This window comes from Anabas testudineus, chromosome 18 (genome assembly GCF_900324465.2).
Source record: "Anabas testudineus chromosome 18, fAnaTes1.2, whole genome shotgun sequence".
Classification (NCBI taxonomy): domain Eukaryota; kingdom Metazoa; phylum Chordata; class Actinopteri; order Anabantiformes; family Anabantidae; genus Anabas; species Anabas testudineus.
In genome coordinates, this window is record NC_046627.1 from 20,215,948 (window position 1) to 20,235,196 (window position 19,249).

Consider the following 19,249-nt stretch of genomic DNA (forward strand, 5'->3'; position numbering starts at 1 on the left):
TGCATAGACAATGACTCTATTTACTTATCTCTGCAAGACATGAAAGACTCTTTTGTGTGGACATTAGCGCATGTACACATTTCTATTTAGCCTGTGCTTCTACATCTTTCTTTGGTAATTCTACTTTACAGTTCAGTAATAATGAGGTAACAGCAGGTCAGGTCACTACAGACATTACCACGAAAGAAGTAGAAACTGATAACATTTTACAGCTGTGTTTGATGGTTTCTGCACAGAAACTACCTCACGTGTTCTGGTGTTTGGTTACCATGTTATTGTTATTGTTATTTTCTTATTTCCTTCTGCTAACTACAATTCGCTACTGATGGTTTGCACAAAAGATGTTTAGAGTCATATTTTACAGGTCTCTGCATGTGCTTATTCTTATAACCAGTGTAAATAATCGACAACATTTCATCACCCACTACCACATGTTGTGGCTCTATTACACAGTTTGAACACACTCTAGTTTCATTTTACAGTAAATAACTAAATTATATTATGTGTCAGCAATATTATTTTTAACTAAACCAGTGCTGCAGGAATTATAAAAGCAGCACTGAAATAAGGAGGAGAGGAAAAATCGCCGCTATTTTTTCTGAAAACAATCCAGCTCACCACACACACACACATTCAAGCCTTTCCTCTGTAGACATTTACAGATAAATACTCCACCTCCAGTCTCTCCCTCTTTCCTGTGTGTCACCAGACGCCCCTACATACTGTACAGTATATTACATAAGCATGTTGCTGCCGGCGCCATCAGGTCATCTGACAGAAAACCCTCCAGACAGAGGGAGATAAGGAGTGAGAGTGTGAGAGTGCTGATGGTGCTGAGGGTGTGATGAATATGTGAGAGTGTGTGTGTGGAGATATGGTGAAGTTGTCTTTTTTTTCTTTTTCTCTTTTTTAACGGGGTGAAATGGATGCTGAAGTGAGGGATGTGTAAAGTGAGGGATGACAGGTGTGACAATCACACCACTGGCTGACTAATCCCTCCTCCGCCATCGGCAAATTAGTCTGTTAAACAACGAGAGGCCAGGATGATTGACAGGAGATGGATGCATACAGGAAAGGGGCGAATTGTGAGTCACACCAAAATTATAATATAGAATTTTACCAGTTATGCAGTTTGGGTAAGTACGGGGGATTTTGTGTTGTGTATTAAAACCCTTCACCTACACTTAGTCTTCACCCTTCTCCTGACCTGCATCTGTTCTCTGATGCACGATAGTACGATCTGGTCAAATGGTGCAACGGTGACCTCTACCTTAATCAGTCCTGCTGATGCTCCAGCTGGGATGGCCCACTTGTCGACCTGGACGCTGGCATCCTTAAGACAGTCTCTCGCATCATTAATGACCCTGCGACCCCTTCATGAGTCATTGTTGATCGCCACCTCAGATCCCAGCTGATGCTGCAGCTTTTGAGTCTGCACTAGTCCGTCCTCCTCCCGTTCACATGCCACTCTCCTGTCCTCTTGAGAGGTCGCACCTCCAACGCTGCCCTGCAGCTCATCCTCCTTTAACACCCTCCAGTAAGGTTTCCTGTCTCTGAGTGTCAGCAAATCCAATGAAAATAAACTAATAAATAAAAAATGAAAATGTATTTTGGTATGTAGCTTATTTAAATGGTAACCTACTAATATTACAGATTGCAAACCTGCCATCACAAGAGACAGATAAAAGGTAGCTGGTAGGTAGGTGGTCTGGATTTAAACTTTACAAAGGTAAGCTCAGGTTATTTAGTTTATGTGATACAGATAGTTAGGCTCCCACTGAGCCTAACTATCTGTATCTGTGTAAGTCAGCGTGTGAAAGATCAGGGTGTCCCTACACAGTGTGAAGCTTTGTCCCGCACCCCCAATGAAAAATAAGGTCAGACTGAGATACAAGTTCAATGCCATCAAGGACAAATCACAAACACACACTCAGTTGTGTTTCCATTGCTTCTGAATATAACCAGCATCACTATTTGCCTAATCCTAGTTGTCATCCTAACCTTAAACCATGTCTTGGGGTCATGAGGGCTTTTTGTACCCAAAGTGTTTCCAGTATCACTATGTAAAAGATTTGTGCGCACACACACAGACACACACACACACACAAAACGCATTCAAAGAGGGAGTCTTGAGAGACAGACAATAGCAGCACATGCATATATTTGGACTAGTAATGAGGGCACAGCCCACCAATTGAGGCCAGTGAGTGTGTGTGTGTGTGTGTGAGTGTGTGTGTGTGTGTGTGTGTGTGTGTGTGTGTGTGTGTGTGTGTGTGTGTGTGTGTGTGTGTGTGTGTGTGTGTGTGTGTGTGTGAGAACCACTAATTCCAGCAGGGCTGGAGACAGAACCCAGCGGACAGGAGCCGACCCCATTCAGAAGTGGTAATCCAATTCTGAGAGCTGTCTTTCTTGTGTGGAGGCGTTTGTGTCTGCAGACGGGACCGGACGGGGCGCTGGGTAGGAGCGGCGGAGGCTACTTCTTTAATGTAAATGCCTCTCCTTTATCCTCCCGTAACAATTCATCAGTCTGTGCCTCCCACTCTCTGGTGTCATGGAGCACAGTGAAGACCATCACTGTCCCCACACTCCCCCCCACCACCACCACCACCACCACCTCAGTCCCTCTGTTCAATAACCCAATAACCAAGTGCTTTTACACGAGGCTCAAGTTTCACGCTCTCGCTCTTTGGGACATGATAGAGAAAACAATTATATCTACAGTCGTCGGAGAGCTCAAAGATTCCTTGACAATACTTAAACAAAAGCAGAAAATGCCTCCTTGATGTTTGTTAGTAGTGTTCTTCAACAACAAATCTCTGTTACATCACCCAAAAGCTCGACATGCTCCACACATGCATGTTGACTGTAAATCACAGATGAGTGTCTTCTTGAGACAAGATACAGACGAAGCGTCAGATGCTTTGTTGTGGTGAATTCAGGGATTAGATGGCGTCCCCTGAATGAATGGACGAATGATGGCATCAGAAAACACTGAATCTATTGTAATCGATCTCACGTCCAAGTTCTGAAACACAACATGAATTCTGAAGTTTCTAAAAAATGTTGAAACACTGAAGTGAGACGCATAAATCACCTGCTCTGTCAAAAGTCAGAGGTGTGTGACAAATGTGACATATGTCCACTTTTATCTTCCCCGGCTGTGTCCTTTGGAGGATTTTCTTTTGCCAACATTGTGGTGTTTTTATCAGTTTGAAGCTTTGCTGGCAACAGGAGCGAAAATCAGCCAGTGGAGACCAGAGGACTGAAGAGGGATCGGGAACACAGAAAGAGTGGGTGTGTGAAAGAAGAACAAGAGGACGGAGAGGAAGAGCGAGACAGAAAATGAAATTGTGTGGGAGAAAGACTGAAAGAGGAACAAAAAAAAAAAAAAAGAGAGAGAGAATGATAATGAGTAGGGCGAGGGGGTCCCTGTAAAACCCACCAGGTCTCCGCAGACCGTTGGAAGAATGGAGCGCCGCAACAGAGCGCCCGTTATTTTCTTTGTGAGCCCAAGAAACCGGAGATGCTCCTCCACTCGGCTAGTGAGTGACATCAGCCGCTTGGGGAGAAGAAACACACACACACACACACACACACACACACACACTGACAAACTTCCAGATACAACTCAGACAGATGTAACACTCTGTGAAAGACACTCACTCCAACAAATCTCCATATGCACACACAGCCACCCACTACTTCCACACACACACTCACGCTCACACATCCTTGAAAGCTCTAAATGGCTAAATATTTGCATATACTGCTGTTCCAATTATCCTCCCGTCTCCCGCTCCTGCTCTTTTATCTGTGGGTTGAAGACAGGTCTAATGAAATAGCGAGACAGGCTCTGTCATCTCCCTCACGCTGCCTGGAGTCTCTTTCTCATTACGCTATTACAGCAGAAAGACACAAAAAAACAAAAGGTCTTCTGTGAGGCTGTAGGCGGAATAAAAGTGCGTGGAATTCATCAAAGTAGATTACTACAGTAGATAAGACAGAAACATGCTGCGTTCAACAGTCAGCGTCATTAAAATACAGGCAATCAGAGTTAAAGTGAAGGGGGGTCGTGGTCATTTCTAAATACATCAATAAATAAAATACAATACAAACACTTAAACGTGCATGAAATTCACGCAGCTTGGATCAACCTGTGATTTTACTTTGTCACTTTTCACTTTCGCACCTCCAGTCTGGTCACACCAGCAGAGGAGGTCTAAAAAAGCAGCAGTGAGAAAACATTTAAAACTCTCTTGAGTATTTCTGTTCCTGCGATTAACTGTTAACAGCTCTTCAAATTAAATGTAACACACACAAAAAAAAAAACAAACAAACATGGTTGTTGTTGCTGCTGCGCTCTTGGACAGAAGATGGATTCACTTCCTGGACAGTGTGTCTCACATTTTTAACTCCTGTAGCTGATAAATCCAGTTTGGTTGTTGTTTGGATGGAACAACTAAGTGGGCAAATGTGTTTTCCCACAGGTCTAGTTGGTAATAAATTGCCTTTTAGCTTCCAAATATACAGTTATTAGTTCAAACATGTCTTTGGGGTTTGTTCAGGCTGCTCTTGTTTTATGTTAGATTTAGATTGAAGATCTGAAACTGACACACATAAAACGAGAAGAAGCCAGGAGGACATCAGATATTTATTGTACACTTTATATTGAAACTGTGGGACTTTAAATCTCAAACCTTTAACAGAGCAGAGTTTCTGTGATGCAACAATCAATATTACCTGCTCACAGTTATGCCCGAGAACAACACAACTCTGTGGTTTGATGGTGAAGTTGTGTAGTCTGTATGTTGCCGTGAAGAAAAACATCTTAGACACAGCATGTATGCCTTGAATTTTCTTTTTTCTTTTTTTTTTTTTTTTGTTAGTGTCGTTGGACTCATTACTGAATTTCACTGCTCAAAAGTAAAGCGCAGAGCAGCTTGAAACTTAAACTCAGTCAGCCCTTAATTAGCTAAGAATACACAGAAAGTGGATTCAACTTAGTGGAGCCGCAGACAGTTTCACAGGTTTAACCAGAAACACGCCGCGAACGCTGCAGAACGAGCATTTTTGTGATTGAAAACTAAAAGAAAAGTTATCTTCCCAACTTCAGTCTGTGGCATTTCTTATGCTCTTTGTATTTCTGCACTCCTACACACTCCGTTCTCAGCCGTGGTCTTGCTTTTGTGCTTGATGTCTGCAGCTAATGAATGCTTATGGAGGCGTTTCCACAACCAGCCAATAATAATGGCACAAACACGACAGCTCACAAACTCGTAAACAAATGCATGCGTCCGTGCAGACTTTGAATTCACCACAGAAACAAATACTACTTCAAACAGATTTGCTGCACGTCTTCACACATGCACAGAAACACCTAGACATTCATATTCATACTCAGATAACCATATAGATTGACAAACTTCATCAGTGTGTACATAGCCGTGGATTCTGCACAGCTTGAAATCACCAGCACACACAAACCCGCATCCAGACAAGCAACTCCAGGATGCAGAAAAATACATTTTCTTGGGAGGTTTCCATCCTTTTCTCCCTTTCGTGGATTTTGTGCGATCTCCATTCTGCAGAGAAGTGTTTGTTTTATTTTAGATCACAGCTGCTGTGTAGGTTGGGGTCAGAGAGTGGTGCTCTGCAGAGAGAAGTACGAGGCGCGCTTTGAACCATGGTCATGGGAGTCTTAGTAAACAACGGCGCTGTAGGTGGAGGTTTCAGGTCTGAAGTCAATTCAGATGCTGGAGCCGCTGCAGGCCAATAAAGACGAGGGTTTTATGGTTTTTTAATGTGCATTTTTGCCTGTGTGCGCCCCTGCGTGAATCATTGTGTTTTCTAACGTGCCAGTGTGGGAATGTAAATGTCTCTGAGTATATCTCCATCCGAACAGCGAAGAAAGTGGTATCAGTTCCTTTGGGTGAAAGAGTTCACAATACAAGATTAAGAAAGTCTGTTGAGTGTGTTTGCAGTAGTAATTTGTGTTTGGCTTTATTTTTTATCATTTTGTTTTCCCTGCAAATCATCACCTACACTTTTTTTTTAGTTTAGTTGTTTTTAACTTGTAAAATATGGTGCATTAGTGCATTTCCACCATATTTTTCCATTTGTGTTGCTGCTTACGCTGTTGCATAATTTCAGGTCAAAATTCTCCACAGTTTTCACAACCCTATTTCCAGACATGCATGCACTTAGCACTGAGGCTGACACAGGCTAGAAAGCTCTCGAGTCTGGTTTTAGGCAGGAAATGAAAAAGAATAGGTAAGAGTTTTGAAGAAAGTGGCATCAGGTTGTCATGACCAGCAGTAAACTGGAGTTAGACGACTCTAGCAGACATAATAATTATGACGTAAGCACAGGAGAAAGTTGTTGACATGTTTACAGAGGGAGATCCTCTTTCCCACCGGTGACTAAAGTGAGAGTGTATTGTGAAATTTTGTGTGGTGGGCCACTACTGTTCAAACATTAATCGAGCATTTCCTATTGTAACCATGATGACAAACGTCCATTAGCGTCAAAAAAGCCTTTAGTTGGAGCCAAACCACCATCTTTCTGGGACACACCTGTGTCACTACTCATTTGACCCAGTAACACCTGGGTTGTGTGTCTCGCTTTACAACCAGAAAAGTGATGGATGCTGTTAAAGCTGCAGTAATAAATAGATAAATGGTGCTTTTTGCAAGTGTAATACCGACTGTAATTTGGCACCTCTTGATTTTTATCCAAAAAATATCAAGAAGTTCTTTGTTTCAGAGCTAAGAAATAAATCCTGATCCTGTTAAACTACTTTTGTGTAAGTAAAAGAGACACACGCTGCTTTCCTAGCCTCTACCACCAGACCGTGTTCTCTCCTTGTTTCTAGGCCGTCCTCCTCATTTGCATGGGCAGCTTTGAAGGTAGCCATCTCCCACAGACCCCACTGTGATGTTGTTCAATTAGGCATTTGTGACTGTGCACGTCTGTGCGTGTCACTTCATGAGTCAAGGCATGCTTGTGCCAGAAGCTGTGTTTTCCTGCGACGCCTTTAGAGTGTCTGCTTGTGCAGAAGTATTTGTTTGTTTCGTGTTTATACAGAGCTGATTTCGGCGCCCTCTTTCTCCCTCAGGCATGCCTCTACATCCCAAACACACACTTAAGCTACAGCGAGAGGGAGGAGTGGGGACTAATTAAGTCTGTCACAGAAATTAGACATAACCTCCGTCCTTTCACTGGCTCATATGAACAAAAACAGTAAAAAATAATGTCAGCTCAAGTCTGTCCATCCATCTGTGCCTCTAGTTAAAATGCAATCAATCCTGGCCGTGTGCTGTGGGTGATCAGACGTGACAGCAGTCCACTGAACAAGGAGACTCAGGCTTTCCTCTCATCCCAGATCCTCTCATCACATCATCACTTCATCTATTCACCGCCTCTCCAAACATCTCTCTCTCTCCGTATGAAAACCTGTAATACATCCTTGAGGGTGTGACGGTGAATTATTTTCATGGTGTTATTTCATGCGGTAATTGAACCAACATCTCGAGCTGGCTTCAACAACCTTTCTCTGTTGAAGCACTGATGAAGCCAGATGGTCCAGTGGAATTGGAAAAATGAAAGTCAGATTGAAGTTCACATGTTCTTTTTGTGCAGACACTGGTCTGCACTGCATTGACTACTGCAATGCTGAAAACCATGAGATCTTGTGGCACTTTGCTTTTAGTGGCCTCTCCGTGACTTTTTAGTGGATAAACGCATTTACCAAATGACCAAATGCAAATATAAATCTAAATATAACTCATGTTTAGCTAAACAAGCATCTAACTAGGACAGGAGACATACTGAACAGGTAAGTGCTGTTTGAATTTGTTTGCTTGTTTCAGGGATAGTTTTGTACTTTGTATTTCTCTTTGCTAGGCGTCCTTCTCTTTTCTTTTCTGTTCCCACTCCCCCTCTCATCTCAGTACACTCTATTTCCATATCAGTTTTTTCACTGTGTGTTTTGGAAGTGTTGCTCTTTCAGAAGATGACATCAAGTGGTCAACTCAACATCACCGGATCACCTGAACTCCTCACCCTGGTCTACTCTAGAGATCGTATTCCTACAATCCCTCTCTCTCTCACTGCGCTCGGCACGCGAACGACATCTTGTGACACCAAGCAAAACCTTTCAGCTCTGTGGTTCCATGATGGTGGAACGACCTACCCACCTCTGCACGCTCAGCTGTCTCGTTCTCAACTATTAAATCCTTGCTGAAAACAGAACTCTTCACAATCTTGCAAACCAAACAGAATAAAATCTTGCACTTATACCCCATGAAACTGAACCAGCTTTTCTTCTTCTTGGCTTAGATATTTGCTTTCTTTGTACCTCACTTGTAAGGATAAAAACGTCTGCCAAATAACTGTGAATGTAAATAAAATGAATAAACACAAGCTTAGATGGCATTTTGTAGACTAATAATATGAATTCTTTCCAATTTTTGATTTGCTGGTACAAGTCACTAGGCTCTGTCATGTCATTTTGATGAAGACGTCCCTCCATTAGCTGAATAGTAATCGGTCTCCATGTGACATTTCACTTGAACAAACCTGTTTGTTATTTTTGATGTTGAAACATTATTAAGTCACTTTATAGACAGAGCATGTTTGAGAGATTACCGCTGTAATCTCTCTGCTTAATTGCTGTAATTGAAATTGTAAATTTGCATTTATTCGCTAATAAAAACATAGACTAGTATCTTTTGTGTCTGAACTTCAGTGCAGTACCACAGCGCTTCACTAACTTATTCATGTCAGAGAACCTGTGGCTTCACCAGTTGAAGTTCAGCTCACTCAGTTATATAACAACTGCGACACATGTAAAACCGTAACTTCTGTTTCTGTAGCACTGAGGGTGAAAGAGAGAACAAATGGAATTTGATGTCAGTGGCACCTCTGAACCATCAGAGCGGTTAGTCAGAGAGGGGATGAGTACACATTATCGAGGATAAGCTGCTCTAACAGCCCACCCAGCCAGCCTCCTGTGCGGCTGCATTGTTCCAGCACTCTCTGACTCACAAATGAAAAAAAAAGAAAGAAAATACATTGAAACCTCAGCGCCGCTGAGCCTCCTTGCTCTCTGTGACTCACAAAGCCGGACTGCATTTAGCCTGCAACATCCACCGCCAACACAGCCCGAGAAAAGAGCCGGAGAGCTGCAGGCGTCTTCCTGCTGGTGTCAAAGCCGAAATGTTAAGGGAGTGCATAAAAAAGAGAGATGTGGAGAGAAAGATATTTTTAAAGGACACATAATAAAGAGACATCTTAGGAATCTGACAGATAACAAAATGATCAGTTAACAGACTCATCCTATGTGTTTTAGAGGATTAATATCCACAACTGATCATTTAGAGCTTTAATATTTGCATTCACGTGAATTGCAAACTGTAATTTTTACAAAATATCTGAAACAAGGTTATGATGCATTGTCATGAAACATAGGACTTCATCATCAGATCAAATCTTAAGAGGTAAAATCTTCATTCTGCTATGCTACAGTTTAAAAAAACGAGTCCACAGCTCTGCTAATGATCATCACCACTAAGTATTTGAACCAGTAAACGTATCTCTGGTCAAGCTCGAAGTAGAAATATGATCAGCTAAGTGATGTCCAGAGATAATAAAACAACAACAAGCCCTACATTGTGCCGTATTTCTGTTTAGTGGCTCAGTATTGGAGGGTTTCAGTTGTTCGTACAGTGGGTAAATTCGCCCCATGGCTCTCATCAGAGTTGGTTTTTAAGTATAAGCATATTTAACCTCTGTGCCATGATTGTGTCTGTGATTACAGCTAAGTGAGTCACCGACTGAGAATCCATATAGGCTGGAAATGCACTTTCTCCTCCATGATGGATAGGTGCCTGACATTTTAGCCCCAATCAAAGAGCAATCAAGGCAAAGTACTTGAGCTTTAAGCTTAAGCTGTGGCAATTCACTGCCTGTTATTTACCCAGAGTTCCACTTGTGCGCTTAGAAATAAATAATCCTATACACTGCGACCCGAAACAACGTGTGCACAGTATAAATATGCAGTTATGGAGTTAATTAAATCCATTGTGCTGGAGTGTTTGGGGTTGCATTTCCCTCAGTGCCTGTGCCTCTGTGTGCTTGGTGCATTGTTGGTGTTTGACGTCTTATTTTGGTTTTGTGTCATGAGGGAGTCTGTTTGTTAGTCTGAGAGTCTCTTGTGCGCATATGTAAAAGCCTTTTTCATACATCAACGAGAGATTTAATGCATCAGTGTTTGTGTGCATTACTAGGGAGTTAAATGTGATCTTGATATCCCAAATGATGATCATTTTCTTACCCTCTCCATTATTCTCAGTGGCATTTTTGTTGGCTCTTTTCTGTGTAGGGAGGCGTTTACACCTGCTGTTTTAAACACCATGGAAGAACTCAAGATAGTGATTACTATTCTTCCTAAAACAAGTGAGATATGCACACTAAATAGCTTTGGGGGACAATGTTGTGCTACATTTGTGTGATATGCAGTCTGTCATGTATGACTAACATAACAGGATGCATTTACAAAATTAGCCTCTAGTTACCTTAAACAAGGGACTTTGTTAGTTACTATCAGACACGTCTGTATAATGCAACAGCAACTTTAAAATACAGCACTCAGAAATGTTTGTGGCATAAAGAAAACTTGTATGACGATCATTTACGATCAGTGTGGGAACAGATACCTAGGGGTTACGCTTTTCTTGTTTACCTTAGCCAAGCAGTTCTTTGAATTAAATGACAACATCAGCATGTTAACATGATCAAAATAAAATGCAAACATGCTGATGTTGAGCAGGTCTAATGTTTAGCACAGATAGTTTAGTTTTTCAGCATCGTATGTTTGTTTATTATAAATTAATAATTATTGTATAAAATTCACATTTTGATCTTCTAGTGGAAGAGTCAGAGGAACACCAAAGTGATCACAAGTCAACCTAGTATGTTGTCCATCATGTGGTCACTATGTTATTATTACATTACTGCAATTATGATAATGATACTTATAATTAAGCGTGACTACACAAGACGCATAAAGGCACCAAAGAAAAAGAAAAAGAGCAGCAAAGATGTGAGAGGAAAAACAAAGAGTCGGTCCGGAGGGCCACCTCACAGCGGGCGCCGCCATGGCAACAGCAGGCCATAATGACAGACAGGCAGAGCGGACACAACATCGTGATTGCTTCAATCACAGTAATATCAAACACGCTGCTTTGCATTTTGTTTTTGTCCCTGTGAGAAGCAATTTGTTCATTCATTTAGGCAGGCGTGCTGAATGGAGGTAATTTCAGACGACTGATTGCAGGCTGAAATGTCTGGTTTGGATCTTCAGGGAAATAGAAACCATTTAGAGTCAGAATCTTAATTGAGCAACTGTCGCTGTGCGTTATGTATTGCTGCTGATGAAGAGAGAGCGCGCGTGTGTATTGCTCTAATATTCGGAATAATTCGTGTCGGTGCGTATCTGAATAAATCTGCATCGAAAAGAGAAATTGCAGAGACAAAAACACGTTCAGTCACAGATGAATTGAAATCACTCAAACTTTATTCATCACCATCCATCATTACAAAGCTTTGGGGCCCCTAGCTCTGATTGTCGCTGGCCATTTGTTTTAAGCCCCGTCACCCACCCAAACTCTTTTACTCAATCATAAAACTCATATTATATATATATATATATATATATATATATATTTATAAAAAGTAATTCTTTGTAGTTCACAGATAAGTTCATGACAAAGGATGGAAAGAAACGATGAGCATATCAAAGAGGGAATGGAGGAAAATGTGGTCAGAAAATTATAAGTATGTGTTCTTCACCTGACAACAATGAACAGCAGGGCTCAGCAGACATTACAAAACATTACTCTGAAATAAGAAAGAAGTCCAGTTTCATTTGGTGCTAAAAAGAAAAATGCAGTGTCATTCTAGACAGAGAAGCAGGAGCAGCCAGTGTGTGGATTTCAATATAATGTTTTTACAGCCCTACTAGAACAGAAGAAAAGCCAACACTTAATGACAGCGTGACTGTTACTGAACCTCTGTCACGAGAAGAAGAACAGCTGGGCGGACAACTCGGACCATCAAAAGAGCACTTAGACGGACTCACGGCCAGGGAAAATGGATCATAAATGAGCAACTAAAGGGGAAATGAAGACATTTTCCTCAGCTTGCTTCCAGTGAAACATTGGAGGAAAAGTATTTGCAAATATGAGCATCGGTTTATTAGTGTACTCAAGTATGTGCATTACCTGAAAATACCTCTGTGTCCAGTAAACATCGGCTTAAAAGTACTGATCGCCACATTTGCTCATGTAATATAAGTGAATAAATAAATAAGACATTATAAAATAATAATTCAAAATACAGACACAGCTCATGAAAAATGTAAAACTACCTTACCCTACCATACATTACTTCTTCTCACATTAACAGGATTTGCTTTTCCTGGTCCTTTTTCATTTAATCCAGTGATTGAACAGTTTTTGTTTTATTCCACAGTGTGATTCAGGCCATCATTCAGCCTCGTAACTGGCTCTGCTCTGTGTGTTGCTGGGGTGGACATTGAGAACAAATGGAGCAGTGAGATAAAACTAGGCGTAAAAGACATTTTGAGTTAAAAAACTAAGCAGATTAATTTGAAAAACTGTGTTGGAATAATCACAATTTAACATTTTTGAACCTATATATTCACATTGTTGTTAATTTCATACTGTTGTAATTCGATTATTTAATATAAATACTGAGCAACTGTTGGCTTCTACACTGTAGTGTAGTTTGATCCCACATATGCACAGTCTGCTGCTGCTGCTGGAAATACTCTGCTTTACTAAATCACTACATGTATGTTCATCCACGGCTGAAAATAATCCCCTATTTACTTGTTTATTATTCATCTTTGCTAAAAAAAAACTACAGTACCCAATAATACGATCATTGTGTGACACTGTGAAACGATGCTCTTGAGGCTGAAAACAATAAATGCATTTTTTTTGTCTTTTCATTTCATGGGATTTGTTGACGGCATAAAAAGAAAAATCACAGAAACACCTTTATCTTTTAAAGTGATTTGAACTAATGAGTGTTGTTGTTGATTTTTACAGTGTATGTATCTTAAAGTTTCATCACATAAAGCTGAACACATTTACAAATGTCTGTAAATAAATAAAATCAAATAAAAAAGAAAAAAAAAAACAGCTGTGAATCTTATGCTTTTAAAGCTGAGGTTCCCCAGTAAGCTCAGTTAAGCACATTTTCAATTCAAATGTTCACAGCCTTTTCATCAACTTGTATATCCTCTACCCAGGTCTCCTTTTCCACCCACTCCACTTTTTATTCCTGTCGGAGCAGCAGCGGTTTGTGTGTTTTTCATTATTATAACCTGCAGGGCGACGGACTCCAACCACAAAAGCCTCGTGTGGTTGAGCACTTAAGCACTGCTGGATGCAAGATTCGTTTTAAAGCGACAACACTTGTTTCAATGTGCAGTTTTCAGTAGTGGTCCTTGTAGCGTTACATTAGGTAGAACATGTACAGAATGAATGTTTTATCCCATCGCCACATGTTCTTGTTCCATCTCTGTGGCCTGAAGCGACATGATGCTCCGCTGACTGGATGCCATGGTCTTCATCCAGTGAGAGAACAGTTACAAATACAGTAAAGGGACTCTTCAAGTCCGGATAATAAATAATACACCGTTGTAATAAATCTCACACAATTTCCTTTTGTTGCCATGCCAACTTAGCTGGCCATGGCAAAAAATACAACATGAGGCAGAGGCAGCCACACACACACACACACACACACACACACACACACAGACAGACAGACGTTCTTCCTCCGCCCCACAGTTACTTAGCAGTACCCTGCTGATCACTGGAGGAATAAAAGAACATAAATGACACATTAAATATGAGCAGAATGCATTAAACAAAAAGCATCACAGCTGAGTTAAGTGATGACATTTTAAGTTCCCGGCCAACACAGCTGGACCACAGACCAGGTTTAAAATCTGCAGCCTGCGCCCGGTCCACTTTGTCCTTTATAAAAACGTACAGCACTGTAACCCAAGAGCATGGGCCATAGGACGGACGCGAGAGGAGACCATTAAATATTCAAACACTTCAATCCACGGGCTTCAATTCTTTGTCCTGTCAGGCTGTTTTACGTTAACGCTTGTGCCAGCGTGTGCGTTATGACATGGTTGCTGGTAGGTTATTATTTCCACACCTTCATATACTGGGAAACATACTGTAGGTGGGGGGGGATCTTATTGCAATAATGCCCAAGGTTAAAAATAGAACCTTGCACACAGAAACCCTGCCTTCGACGCAAAGTCTCTCTGAAGCATGATGTGATCTCAGCTGGTGGTCTGCGGGAGACTGCAAACAGAGGTGAGCAGGGGTGAAGAAAGCAAGATGTCGAGGCTGACACAAGGGAAGAAGGACAAAAGCATCCAAGCTAAGGAGACAAGTTAGTCCCTGTGAGCTATAGAAATAATGGTTGGCCAAATTGAGTATCCAGCAGTTTTCAGGCTTACCCTCTGGATAAAGTCTCTCTCTGTTTTTTAAGCCCCTGCCCTCCACTGCTTTAGGTTTAGAGTTTGCAAGAGAAGAAAAAGAGAAGAGTTGTTAATTGTGCTGCTTTATTAACGGTATGGTGATCTCAATGTCCGTCTGGCCTCTTAGGAGGGTCCTTGCAGTCCTGACAGTTGATCCCTTTATGTCATTATGTGTCTCTCAAGGACTTTAAGTGGCATATGTTAGAGAGAGAGAGAGCAAAAGAGAGCTCGAGAAACCGAGAATGAAAGCCAGTAACATGATATTATACCAGTGTGATACACACAAAGCACACTCTGTGCCTCACAATAGGCCCGATATCGCCACTTCCCTATTGAGTCCTGGTTGCACATAACAGATTTGCTTCAAAGGCCCACTTTCACCTAAAACCCTCTTCCATCCGCTGTTGTCAGGCGTACAGAGATGTGCAATAGAGACAAGTTCCAGTGTGGATTTCCCCCATGTTCAAGTCCAGATATGTCTGACTTCCTTTCCCTCTTTTTTCCCCATTTATTTTATCACAAACTCTGTTTGGTAGGGACAAGAGAGACATTGTTTATAGGAACAACCCAGACTTTTCCCAAGGACACCCTTGTTTCAAACCCCCCGCCAGCCAACCACCATTGTCTTGTGGGTTAGGATGGGTAGAACAGTGCAGTCTGTTGGGCTCTCACATTTTATTGAAGGCTCCGTTTTCCCCTCTATGAGGTTTGGGTCTGTGAGGATTTAGACCCTAACTTTGTGATCGGACCTTGATTTCCCGCAGCAGGCTGTGAGGTGGAGGTGGACCCTGTTCCTGAGGCAGGGCCTGGGACTGCATGTAGCGGTTGAATGTGGTGCACTTGAGGATGCCGAGGCATGACTGAGCGTACGGGCTGCTGGAGAGGATGCTGTGGAGGCCGGAGCTGGAAGCCTCGACGGTAGCGTAACGATTGGGAACGTAGGAGAACCCGTGTGTACTGGACCTCTGGCATGATGAGCTTGAGGCAGAGCTCCTGGGCCTGGCTTGAGAACCCATTGCTGAGATTTATTGGGAGGTCGTAGCCCACAATGTCGACTTTTCCACTAGGCTGCCAAGGGCGGAGATCCTTGTTTTTGATCTGTGCAGCTGAGCGGAGAAGCGGCATCCGCCCACCAAAGCAGCTTCTCATGAGCCTCTCCTGGGCTTGCCGAAGGAGTCTCACTTCCCTGGCCACACAGGCTGGACCCAGGGCTGACAGCTGGCGCCACAGTGAGGCATTGAAATGGTCATAGAGACGTGCATCCAAGGAATTCCATGCACGAATCTTGGCAGGAAGGCCTGGGGTCAGGCTCCGCTTGGAGCTTGGTGTCCGCATGTTGAGCTTGACATACAGAATATCATCCAGATCCCAGGAGAGTAGATGGCGAAGCAGGACCAGAGATTCATCAAAGTACTCAGCAATCATCACCAGGGAGAAAACACGCTCCACCTCTGCCACAAAGGCCCGTGCATACACCACATCTGTTGCTGGACGATCCTTGTCTCCGCCCAAGTCAAAGGTCAAGGTGTTGCGTGCGTACATTGAGTCCTTTTCTTCTGGCCTGTAGTAACGCCAGGGCTCCACTAAGAACGCCTCCAGAGAACCATTGGGGACTCTCTTGAAGCTCTGACAGTACTGGTTGTAGTAACTGAACAAGGACTCAAACATGGAGCTGGGTTCTCGCAGTATTGTGACATATATTGTATCATTCGGCATGAGGCGTTGCAGCTCCGCCTTGCTGAAGCGCATGTGACTGGTGATGATGTTCGGCGGCAGCGTGTGTGGATGGACAAAGTGAGAGGTGAAAGAGCGCGGGTAACAGAACTGGTGGCTGCAGGCCTGCACAGGCAGCGCCACTGTGAGGTTGTTGCGCTCTGCAAAGCGGAAAAGGAGGTTCTGCATGGTGGTGCTGGCCGTTTTGTGGGTCTTGAGGAAGGCCACATTGGTGTGCTTAGGTTTCAAGCCCGGAGCAGGATGGGAGCGAAGGGCAGAACAACCAAGGTGGAAGGCCTCGAAGGTCCTGGAGGAAGAAATAATAAAGTGCAACAATTTATTTGAAAGCTCATTAGCTGCAGACACCGACAGACAGTGATCAGTGCTTAGAGAAAATGAAAGGGATGCAAACTGGGACAGAGGTAATATGAAAACGAAGGTGAGCCTGAGTAGTCTGTACTGCATACTGGCTCTGTGATACATCATTTATTGACTGTGTTATCCTTCACAAAGTTCTGACATCCAAATTAACACTTCCTGACCTACTGAACACAACCAAACACAATGTTTGTATTAAATGACAAGACGGATTTATCTAACATACATTAATTAATGGAAAATGGCATTTTTTATTTTTTATGCTTATTTACTTTCCTTTTAATGACATGCACGCTGGTTTTTAAAGAAAGGGGATAATAATTGCAGCCTGCTATCTACTATGCACTGAGAGTAGCCACAATTTATTATGTGCATTGAAACATCTGGTTACGTTAACTATACACAGTGTTTTAACTAACAAGATAAACTCCAGATTACTAAGAGAAATTATTACGCCACAATTGAATTGAATGAATATTCATGTCACAATTTTACTGTAACAAAGGAGCTAAATATAAAATCACAGTAAAGTCCAATTATACATAGAACCAGGTGCATACATAATGAATGCTCTGCAGTATTGCAGCACGTAGTTGCTCACTGCAGACAGAAGTGGAAAAAAAAAGTTTCACAGTATGTGAAACGTGGAGAGACAAGGGTTAGAGCGAGGATGACAGGGTAAAGCAGGACAGCAAAAAGGTTTTATGAGCAAACCTTTACAATTAAAAGGGTATGAGAACAGAATACAGAGCTGTCAAAATCTACGATCCCTCTACTTTTATAATTGGTCCCTCGACCCTTTTGGAAGTGCATCGACACACAAACTCTCCACATCTCAGTATTAAAATAAGGTGGTCCTTCCATTAATTTGACTTTATAGGGAAAAAAAGACTTTGTTTCATTGTAATTAGCACCACATGGGCTTACAGAGAGACAGAGGTTATATAATGTGAGAGAGAGTGTTTGCATATGTGTGGGCGTGTTTCAATCACTCACCAGCTCCAGTGGCCCCCATGGTGTAGCAGAAGACTGACAGTACTGATGGCGACGAACACCAGGAATATCTTCTTCTGTGACATCTTTCTGCGCCTCACTAGGACTGTGGGAGGCAGAGAAGCGAGAGTGAGGTGAATAAGTACAAAAAGGTAACGCTGGGAAAGCGTGAGAAAGCACTGAGAAAGCAAAAATGAGAATGAGGCGGAGGGAGAGTCACGGTGAAAATGGGCAACGGGGGTATTGGGGAAGAAGAGGAGAAAATGAGAGGGAGGTTCAGAGATTGAAACGATGAATGGAGGCAGAAATGAGGTGTGAAAGGAGAGGAACAAAAGGGGAAGAGAGAAAGTGACCAAGAGGAAGAGACGGACACGGTGAGAAGGATTTCTTTTGCAAATAACTGCTGGGATCCATTAGCATGACGTGGCTTTTGTCACTCCGTAATAATTCGATGAATGATACCTTCATCACCTTGCACAGCTGTAAGAGTCACATTTACTGCTACACCCTTCTCTAATCTCTTGGCTCAAACTCTGCACAGATGGCCCTGTACATTAGGCCCCTGTCAGTAATGAGGAACACGCATATGTGAAAAAACCAACAGCACTTCACAGCGAGAGTGTTCGGTGTCACTTGACCCGCGCCGCTGAAACACTACAACAGCAATGGAACCTGGGAAAGAGTCCAAGGCTCTCTTGACGGCGTCTCACTTGCATAACAATGGCCGATGTCTCTCTCTTTGATTACAATGTTCTGTTGTCATCTGTGGACATGCCAGCAGACAAGCACGCCAAGTCCTGTTACTCGTAGCAGTTGTATTTTACACTGTATAACACCGTCTGGTGGATGCTTTTATCCAAATCATGGCGGAGGAGCTTGAGCGTGTTAATTTTAAGCATGGATGGATCAGGAGGAGACTACTGGTTGTGGTTGTAAACAGGATCATTAGTGGTTTCCTGCACAACTATGGATTTTGGTCATTTTTAAACTTGGTCAAAAATACAGCATTGCTCTGAAATCAACCAGAACTGCACCATTGAATTTTGTTGAGTCTGCAACTAAATATAAGCGATAATCATTAAATCATTAAAACTGTTGTTATATAAAATGTTATATCATATCCAAAACACTAAAGAGTAGCTGTCAGCTGTTAACCTGCTGATGATTTTAGCCCATTTATTTTATCAAATGCATTTAAATTTTCAAGTAACTGTCACAAATGTTAATGAGGCTTACAGAAATGTTTGGTGAATCAAAAGACAGGAGAAAAACAATTACAGTAGAGTATAGAAAGAGTGAATGCAAGCACTTCATGTGCAAATTAATAAACAGTTGTGGAGAAATCTACAGTCTAGAGGTCAGAGTTCAAGTAAAATCAAAACATGTTTTCCAAATAGTAATTAAGCACTCAGTGAAGAGTTGACAGCTGACCTCGTGCTGAGTAGTAGAAGATTAAGAGAGAAACAAATACTGACATTTGTTTTTCTTTCCCTTTTTTTTTCCACTTCTAAAGCACATGAACAGCTGGGACTGTGCTGCTTCAGCGGCTGTGCTCAATAAGAACGCGCGTGAATA

At 42.2% G+C, this 19,249-nt stretch overlaps 1 protein-coding gene across 3 annotated transcripts in view; it reads right to left on the reverse strand.

Moving 5' to 3' along the window:
* Positions 1 to 11,961: 11,961 nt before the first annotated feature.
* The window catches only part of gal3st3 (galactose-3-O-sulfotransferase 3), a 30,109-nt gene continuing 22,821 nt past the window's right edge, over positions 11,962 to 19,249 (reverse strand). For all 3 annotated transcript variants that reach the window (XM_026353351.1, XM_026353349.1, XM_026353350.1), the window contains 2 exons: positions 17,678 to 17,780; positions 11,962 to 16,610 (listed from right to left, as the gene is read on the reverse strand). In XM_026353351.1, the coding sequence (XP_026209136.1) occupies positions 15,290 to 16,610; positions 17,678 to 17,760 (1,404 nt within the window). In that variant the 5' untranslated portion in view covers positions 17,761 to 17,780 and the 3' untranslated portion in view covers positions 11,962 to 15,289. The remainder of the gene's footprint in view (positions 16,611 to 17,677; positions 17,781 to 19,249) is intronic.